Source organism: Pinus tabuliformis, chromosome J, assembly GCF_031772625.1.
Source record: "Pinus tabuliformis cultivar Carrire ecotype Pingquan chromosome J, CPIR1, whole genome shotgun sequence".
Classification (NCBI taxonomy): Eukaryota; Viridiplantae; Streptophyta; class Pinopsida; order Pinales; family Pinaceae; genus Pinus; species Pinus tabuliformis.
Window position 1 is genome coordinate 87,495,110 of NC_142295.1, and position 9,778 is coordinate 87,504,887.

A 9,778-nucleotide genomic window follows, 5' to 3' on the forward strand; every position below is an offset into this window, starting at 1 on the left:
TGTCGTTGTCCTCCTTAATCTTAGAAACAGTGTTGAAGCATTTTCTGATCTGTGCTTGTTTGTTGAAAATAGCAGTGTTTCTGTCCCCTGCTTTGAGCCAAAGATTTTGAGATTTTAATCTCCAGTATTCCTCTTCAGCTAAACAGGCCTTATGATAGCACTGTTGCAGATGGGCCTCTTGATCCAGCAGTTCCTCTGTGACTATAGCATTCTCCATATGCGTTTGATGAGTGGCAAGGGAGACTTTAATATTTTTTCTTTCTATATCAGGTTTGGACAGGTTTTTGGCCCATCTTTTTAGTGCTCCTTTTACCCTTCTGAGCTTTTCTTCCCAGATATATAAAGGAGATCCTTTAACAGGTTGACTCCAACAATCCTTAACTAATTACATGAAGTCTGGCTCCTTGACCCAGAGGGTACTGAATCTAAAGAAATAGGACCCAGATCAAGATGGGCTAGTAGATCTAGCTTTATGGGTTTATGATCCGAGATACTGCTAGCAAGGATGTGCATTCTGGGCTCTAAGCCAAGCAACAAGTAGGAGCTTTGAATGAAAAATCTGTCTAATCTGGCAGCAATATGACCAGGGCCTATTCTTTTATTGGTCCAAGAGTACTTACCGGAAGAAGGCTTGATATCCAGCAAGTCCCAGTCTTGCATGAGATCCTCCGCCCATTCCCTTGCCGGATCTCGAACTGCACTACCTCCCCTTTTTTCAGACGAGTGAAGGGTGAGATTGAGGTCTCCAGCAATAATAATATTTTCCAGGTTCATTAAGTCTGCTTGATGTCTTATCGAGTCCCAACAAACCTTTTTTTCCCCCGCACTGACTAGAGAGTATACGTTGAAGATGCAGTGTATTTCTTTAGTATCCAAATTCTGCATTTTCAGCAGCAACCAGTGAGTATTGCTAGCCTCACTGATGGCTGCAAATTTATTGGCGTTCCATAGAGTGCCAATCCCTCCCGAGGCGCCCTTGGCAGAGACTGCTCTTGCTTCACTTTTAAACCAAAGTTTCTTGCTTGCTTGAAGGAAGACTATGTCTTCAAGCTTAGTCTCCTGGACGAGAAGTATGTCTGGAGTTTCTATTCTTATCAGGCTTCTCATGGCTTCTTCCTTGACTTTACTCCCCATACCTCTGCAATTCCAGGAGATGACCTTCATTATTTATGTTTCTGGTGGGCTCCCTTGGAGCCTTGGGGCTAGCTTTTCGGCATCCTAAGTTTTGAGGCTAGCAGTTTTTCCAGAGTTGGCTGGCTGCCTTGTAATTTTTCCTTGTACGTCTCCTCCTCTCTTTTTTCCCTGTCCGTTTTACGGCCTCTCATAGATCTTCTTACTGAGGTTTGGGACTCTCCTATTTCTCCTTCCTCCTCTGACTCATCCGTGTTCTGCTCTTCTTCATTATCTTCTAAGTTCTTACCTTTGGGGTTTTCAGTGCTTATACCTTTGAGGGAGGCTGAAGATGTACCTTTGCTTGGAGAGCCTAGTTTTTGGTTCTTGATCTCCTGAGTAGCTTCTGTCTCCTTTTGGATCTCTACCTCCTGGGTTTTCTCTGGTTGCGAGCTGAGAGGGTCGAACTTATTTTCTAAAGTTGGATTAGTCAGAATATGTTGAGCATAAGACTGATGAGGTCCTTTGCCACTAGGTCCTCCCGGCTTCTGTGACTTGGAAGGTTTGGAGCGCTTGACTTGATTCCATCCATCCTCCTTTCCCTGCACAACCTCGTTGTTGGTTGGGCAGCCTCTGGCGAAGTGACCATAAACATGACATTTCCGACATTTGAAGGGAAACTGCTCATAATCCAGTTTCTGCAGATGCGTCCAGCTTCCTACATTTATTTTGATGGCCTCAGGAAGCCCTACCTCCAGATCTACTTCTACACAAATCCTGGCGCAGTCGTATTGGTCCTTATTGTTTGCTCGGTCTATAAATTTCCCCAGGGCATTTCCAATGTGCATCAGAGAGTCCCAATTCCAACAATGGACTGGGAGATTCGGGAGTCTAACCCACACCGGAACTGCTTTGGGCACATCTACTGCCGGATCGAAATCCGATTTCCATTTGTTCAAATACAAACCCTGAGGGCCCATGAAGTAGGGGCCGTTTTGGAAGATCAGATCTTTGTCTTCCTTTGCAGTGAATTCGAAGAGGAAGTATCCTCTCCCCAGAAAGTAAGAAGTAACATTTTCTTTGATCAACGACGCCCAATTTTTGTTGACCTAGCTCTCAGTGGTTTTTGGAGACGGCCATAGCTAAGTAAACTGGCCGATGAGAGCCCGTTCGACCAGAGACAAAGCAACTTGGATCGGGGTTTCAGGAGGGAGAGAGATCACTGGGATATCATCCAGCTTTTTGACAAATTTCGTGACTTCAGAGTTCTTCTTCTTAGGAAGCCCTGCCATAAGCCGATTGAAGGCCTCAGAAGGCGAGAGTGGTGGAGGAGGATGGGGGGGCGCCTGGGGAGAGCCCAGTGCCTCCATGACCGCAAGCCCTAGGGGTGGGCCTGTCAAAAACCAATGCAGACCTCCATTAACCAGCACGCCCGCAGTGGAGAGAGGGAGCCCCAGGTGGATATGCCCGCAGGGAGCAGGGCGGCCGAGAGCGGACACGCTCGCAGGTAGTCGAACGCGCAGGGTGCAGACTCCAGGGTTTACAGCAGGAGCTAAAAGCTCAGTCCGATCGATCGATTTTTTATATTATCTAATTTTACATAAACAAAAAACTGTCATTTTATCTATTAATTACATTTCTTCTAATTAAACACTATATCAAAATTAAATTTCATTACATCAAAACCTAATTAATTTTTTTATCACAAAAATATATATCTTATTAAACACACAAATAAAAAATATAAAAAATACATCTCATCTTCTTTTAAATTCCTTAAATTAATATATTATAAAAAATGGTCATAACTATTTTTCAACTTAACTACAAATACATTCCTATTCTATTTGTTTTTTTTCAATATAAAAAATACTTAATTCAAATTATTATAACTAACTTAAATTTTTGTTAGAAGTGCATCTCTTTTTTATTGGGCATAAATTCATAATATTTTCATATATATATATATATATTTTTATCCAACATTCTAATTTAATATTTAAAATTAAAACATACATATATACATATATAAATGAGTTTAGATCTATTTTAATTTCGAATTTACCAAGTGCCGAGAGGATAAAATCTTTTTGTATCTTAAGATATTCTCATCTCAAGAGATTTGACACCTCTTGAAGCTTGGTAGACTCAGAGTTGAGATAGATCTAGGATGGTTTAATTCACCCTTTAAATATGTTATATTCCATATGAATACACAAAGAGTATTTGTATTATATAATTATGCACTAAATACATCATGTATTACAAAGCTAATTCATAAAAAAAAATTCACTTGTTTTCTCCTTTTCAATAGAATTACATTATTTTCCTTAGGATAATATATCTAAGCAACAAAAATGGGTTTTGTAGGTGAATACCTTACAAAACTACCCCAAAAAAACAAAAAAATTACAACACATAAAGCTACTAATTGATTATGAAATCTTTCATGGTGGCTTGTCTTCATGCATGTGTCAGTTAGGGTTGTCTAGGAGACACTTGGGCCCCTTAATCTTCAATCGTTATATTTTCTTGTATCAACCAATTTAACTAAATTTTTCAGAGGGAATTACAACATAATTAATTTAGCCATTGATCTTTAACTCACATATATTCAATTTACATCCGTCATTAACGTACTTGTTTGTTTCTCCATTGAAGTCTCATAGCACATGGAAATATGCTTTGGATGTGATATCTTCCTCAAGTTTTCTGATTCTTTTTATGATGTTTTTCATAGATTTCTCCTTTGGGAGAGAGCCTTTGACCACATGATGCAGGGTGAGGAGAGAATCTCCCATAATCGTAAGTGTGTCCACATATGCTAACAATAGTCCCTCGTAAAGACCATATATCTCTAATTGATTATTTTTCATATAACTAAGACCCCATGAATACCTAAACACTTTGTTCTCTTGGGGACAATAGAGCACCCCTCCCCTTCTTACCACCACTTATTTTCAAAATCCTTGAAACAATATATTATAGAAGTTTATTACGACTAACATAAAATGTGATTACAAGTGCATTTCTATGTCATTTAGATAAATTTACAACTTTTTCTTTTATCAAATAAATATACATTTTAAATTAAACTAAAATATAAAATATAAAGATTTCCAAATATTTATTTGATAAGATTTAAAATCATTATACCAATATATATATATATATATATATATATATATATATTTATTAAAACTTCAACATATTAATTTATTATAAGTAAAAATCTAATTACAAATACATTATTGTATTATTTTCCCAAACTCAACACACATTTATGTTGTTCACGAACGACAAGTACATTATTGTGTTATTTTCCCAAATTCAACACACATTTATGTGGTTCACGAATGTGGAGATCAATGACCACTACGTCCACGAAATATTTATACTATGTAGATCCACCCAAAGGGATCCCTTCCTGCTGACTCAACCACAGAGCTTGACTCAAGAGTTGTGTCGAGAGAATTGAACCCATGACCTCTCAATAACAAAGATGCTTTAACTATGAAAACTCTACCGTTTAAACTACCCCTCAAGGCTTTAAAAAATATATATTTCATTAAACAATGTAACTTAATATTTTAAATAAAAATTTGTATAAAATTACATATTTCTCCAATCTTGCTTTAAAAATTCTTAAAACAACACATTTAAAAATTGGTATAAGTAACATAAAATTTAATTACCATCATATATCCATCTTAATACCAGATCTATTAAGCGCCAAGAGGAATCAAATCTCTCGAGGTGAAAACCTCTTTTTTGGATGTAAAACTTGAGGAAATGTTTGCACTTTAAGAGATTTGATCCGCCTTGATGTTAGATAGATCCAGGTTTAAAATGGATCTATGCTTGTGCATAATTACAATTATGGAACCAAGGTATGGCGTCTCCATAGATTAAAGGCTTAATTTTGTTTACATTTAAACCAATGTCACTTCTCATTTTTAAATTCATGAGAGATATGTGCATGTCAAACAAAGGAAATTGGTTAGAAGATTCTTAATAGTCTTCTTAGGTAGACAAAATGCAATTTGAAAATTATAATTATAATTATAATTATATATAATTATATATATATAGAATAATGTTTTCCCATAATAAAAACATTTTTTATATAGGTTTGTTAAAGAAAATATTGAATTTATGTACCTTAATCAGAGGTGCATTGAATTTAAAGTTTTAGTTGATCGTTCGCCATGCTTGCCGTTTTTTTTTTTTTTACATCCATTGATTTATTCATCCCGTGTCATTCCTAACTTATCTATCAATCTTCAATGAACACAATTTATTTAGTTCACGTTTGAAGAGAGTAGTTCATTTAGAGTGATAGAGTGTTATATATATATATATATATATATATATATATATATATTGGAGATGTGACATACTTACACATCACTCACATACTGGGTTGTAGAATACGTCTCTTGACGCAATGAAGGCATATCCGTGTTATTTATATTTACAACATATTTTCCAATGAAAGAAGTATATGTTTTATTGATCACCCAGATCTAATGCTTTATATAAAAGATGGTATAAAAAATACAAAAAATTCTAATCCTATTTTAATTTTTTTGAAATAATACGGAAAACCTTAAATATTATTTAAAAAATAACGTGTTATTTTATTTTTTATTTTTTATAGAATTGAATTGAAAAAAAATTACAATTATTCATCCCAAAAATTTAAACTAAATTTAATTACCAAATATTTCAAATAAAAACACAAAAAATACAAAATTCCAAACTAAATATAATTAACTAAATATTGTGGATTAAAAAAAAAAAAAATCATAACTAAATCTAATCCACCACAAATATTTGGGATAAAAACACAAATAAAACAAATTCAATTCACCAAATATTTTGGATAAATCACAAATAAAATAAATCTAATCAACCAAATGTTAGGAATAAAACCGCACATAAGGGATGATAGGAATGGAGGGATTATTCTTCACTCCAATAAAATGATAGAATTAACTTTTTCGTAGGGCTTGGGAAAAGATTAAAAAGTCAGGGAAAAACTTAGGCATTGTATTAGGGATTGATGCTAGTCACTAAGCAAGGGATCCAAAGCCTACTATTTTGGGACACTCCAAAATAATCATTTAGAGTCTAAGTAATAGATCTCTTTTAAAATACGTTTCATGTGAAGCCTATAATTAAAGTAAGGGGGCTTCTATAAGGATTGAAAAACATAAAATATATCACATCATCGTGTAAGATAATCAACTTGCATACTCGTTGGCTAATGAAGGAGTTAGGCTATCTCTTGGATAAGTAAGAAGGCAACATACATTTTTTTTTTTTGCATTATTCCATAAATAATAAAAGCAAAATAGATGAGATTTGTCCCCAGAAGGGAGAGAGCCAAATGACAACCTCTCTGGCTTGATAACATGCAATGCAGTGCTTTTATTTGGAAACTAAAAAATAGATTTAGAATCCTCCTATTGTTAAACATGTATGTGACAATGATTACACAAAGCACTTTGGTTGGTATGGGGTGGAGTTACACTCCCATGACATCAAGCCAACGTCTAGGGGAGGCAATGGTGGTTGAGGAGAGTGTTGACACACTATCATCCAAAGTCTGGCATGCTTGAGTCCATTCTATAAAAGATGACTATCTCTTCCTAAGGTGGGAGCTCATGAGGAATGGTATGATTTCTAGCTTGAGAATCCATAAAATCACGAGGATAGAGGAAGGCACTCTCCCATAATTTAAGGTGCATCAATTTCACATTCCATTGACATGCATAACTATGCCCTTACTAATGAATCAACCCCATGTTTGGACTTCGGTGTAGAGAGAACAAATGCAACGTGAAAAAGTTTTGATTTCAACAAAGAAATATGAGCCATTATGGTATATGCATCTTTTTCAAGGTAAGTTCAAGGGCGTCTCCCACTTAATTTCCTTATTCATAGTGATGGAAATCCAGTATTCAATTTTAGCAGAGGATGGTTGAAAATTGTAAAGATAGTAAATTGCTTAGTTTATTTCAACTGCTTTTGTGCTATTGTTATATCACTCCAGGGATGGTGAAGGAGGGGTTATTGTAAGGGCTATTTATGAGCAGGGGGATTATGTCAATATTCTTGCTTTGAGAATTAATAATAGTACGGAGTGAATTGGTCATCAAGTGGGTGGCTCTTAGGGGAGTCGACATTGTTTTGTTTGTCATTTATCTGCTACAATTGGCCGGGGTGGATTGGGCACAAGGGGGGGCAAAACTTGTGAATTTGAAGGAGGTGAGTCATTAGTTACATTATTGGTGTCAGGTTGTACTGGGATATTTAGGACCTTTGCCTAGATCAAGTAGTCTTGATCTCAAAGGCCAAGAGTTGGTTTTGGGCAATGGGAAGTCTTGATTCCATACCTCTTTAGATTCTCCTTTCATTGCTTTTGGAAGCATTTCAAACTGAATTGAATACTAGAAGGATTGGTGTGCAAGAGAATTGGAACTTTGTGTTAAAGATGACTAACTCTATAAATGAAGAAATCAAGTTTCATTTGGACAAAATCAATTAGTTAGAGGATGAGATTTTCACCCTACAATTGAAGCATAACAAAACTCTTTCAAGCATAACATTGGTCATGGACATATTGGTTGAACAATGGAGTATCATTTGAATAAATGAGGGTGAGATGCTTAGCGTGCACCAACAAATTGAAAACCTTCAATTAACAAAGGATCAAGGACCTACCAAACCAACTATATCCAACTGCGAGTCTCCTCATTTGGTTTCTAATTTAAATGTCACTGAGTCTCCTCAACAATAAAAATACCAAGAGAGAAGGTGGTCCCTCTCATTAGATTACATGCATGTTCCTTTGTAAATGTTATTTAATTTTGCAAGCTTTTTTGGCACACATATGCTTACAAATATAGTAGCTCAAATATAGTAGTTGGCAAAATTCTACAAATGATACTCCAATGTAAAGGAAGCTCTATTTGGGTCAAATTCCAAATTTTGTATAGTTTTGGCAACATAACAACTTCATCTCTTATGTAAAAGAAATATAAATCTTATTCTCATTTTTGTTTGAAAAGAAAAACTACAAATAAAAAATACAAAAAGATCGAGACTAAATCTAAAAACCCTATTGTAACCAAATATTTTAGATAAGCACACATAAAATAAACCTAATTAATCAAATGTTTTGGATAAAACATACATGAAAATATAAAAAATTCCAAACTAAATATAAAATTCTAATCCTAAACTAAATGAGTGTAGTCTAACTTATAGACGAAATGACCTTTTTCATTTGCCGACGCATTTCAAACCAACAAGTGTGGAGAACCAGATCATGGCTCCAGTGTAAATAGAGAGAACAGGTTATCTAACGACTATATTTGACCAGGGAACGAGTACAAGAGACAACGTAACCGGACAATACCAAGAAATATGGAAAGGGACATATAATTAATTAATTAAATAAATTGCTTGCATTCAACTAAAAATTAACTAATGCAAACAATTTACATTTAATTGCAAAAGAATTAAAACTAACTAATTAATTATTTAATTAACTAATTATATGTCTTTTTCCATATTTCTTGGTCTTGTGGGTTAACCTGTCTATTGCAGCTGTTTCCTGGTCAAATATAGCCGTTCTTGGTCAAATATAACCGTTAGATAACCTACTCTCTCTATTTATACCCTTTCTATTGTAGCCGTTTCCTGATCAAATATAGTCGTTCCTCGTCAATAACCTGCTCTCTCTATTTATACTACAACCATGATCTGGTTCTTCAACTTGTCCTGACTATGAACCACACTTGTTGGTTCCAAACGCTTCCGCAAATGAATTATGATGTGATTTCCGCCAAAAACTCTTCTAAAAAATATCGAGTTTAAATTGTTTAATTTGTAGATTTTGAGTGTCCCATGGGGTTTTTCATGCTCTGAATCCATATATGTCTTTTAAAGAACAAAAAATCACATTCTTTCTTGAAATTGTATTTTAAAGAACAAAAAATCACATTCTTTCTTTAAATTGTTTTACGAGATTCCAGTGAAAAAATCTATTTCGTCTATGAGTTAGGCTACTCCACCTAAATGTAGTTAACCAAATATTTTGGATAAAAATACACAATTAATTTAAAACCCATGTGACCATCCCATTACAATATCAAGGTCCCTTATTCCTATATTGCATATTTTCCATGAGCGGATAGAGAAAATACTAAAAAAAATAATAGAAAAAGAAAGTGTTTGGAGCTTTGGCTATTGCATCATTATATTTCAAACTAAATTTAAAATTCCAATTTTAATCAAATATTTCCGATAAATCTTAAATCAAAACAAATAATTTATTTCTTTAGTTCCGATAGTCCAGTGTTTGGTCTCAGCAGAAATTAACCACCATCATCATAAAATAAATTTAATTAACCAAATATTTTAGATAAAAATATTTATAAAAATACAAAAAAATTCTAAATTGAATTTAAACTTAAATTTAATTTAATTAATTAATCTAAAATCGTATATAATTATTCCAACAAAATATCCAATGTATCTTATTCTCCTATTCCACATTTTAAGTGAAAAAAATATATGAAAAAATAGTAAAAAGGAAAGCAGTTAGAACCAAAGTGTTTGGTGCAGTAGGTTGCTATTACATTCTTAAATTACGAAC

General features: G+C 34.2%; 1 protein-coding gene across 1 annotated transcript; it reads right to left on the bottom strand.

The window, feature by feature from the left end:
* Positions 1 to 381: 381 nt before the first annotated feature.
* On the bottom strand, positions 382 to 1,134 carry LOC149225639 (uncharacterized). Its single transcript, XM_089379975.1, has one exon. It carries the CDS (start codon positions 1,132 to 1,134, stop codon positions 382 to 384), a length of 753 nt encoding a protein of 250 aa, XP_089236101.1.
* Positions 1,135 to 9,778: the final 8,644 nt, after the last annotated feature.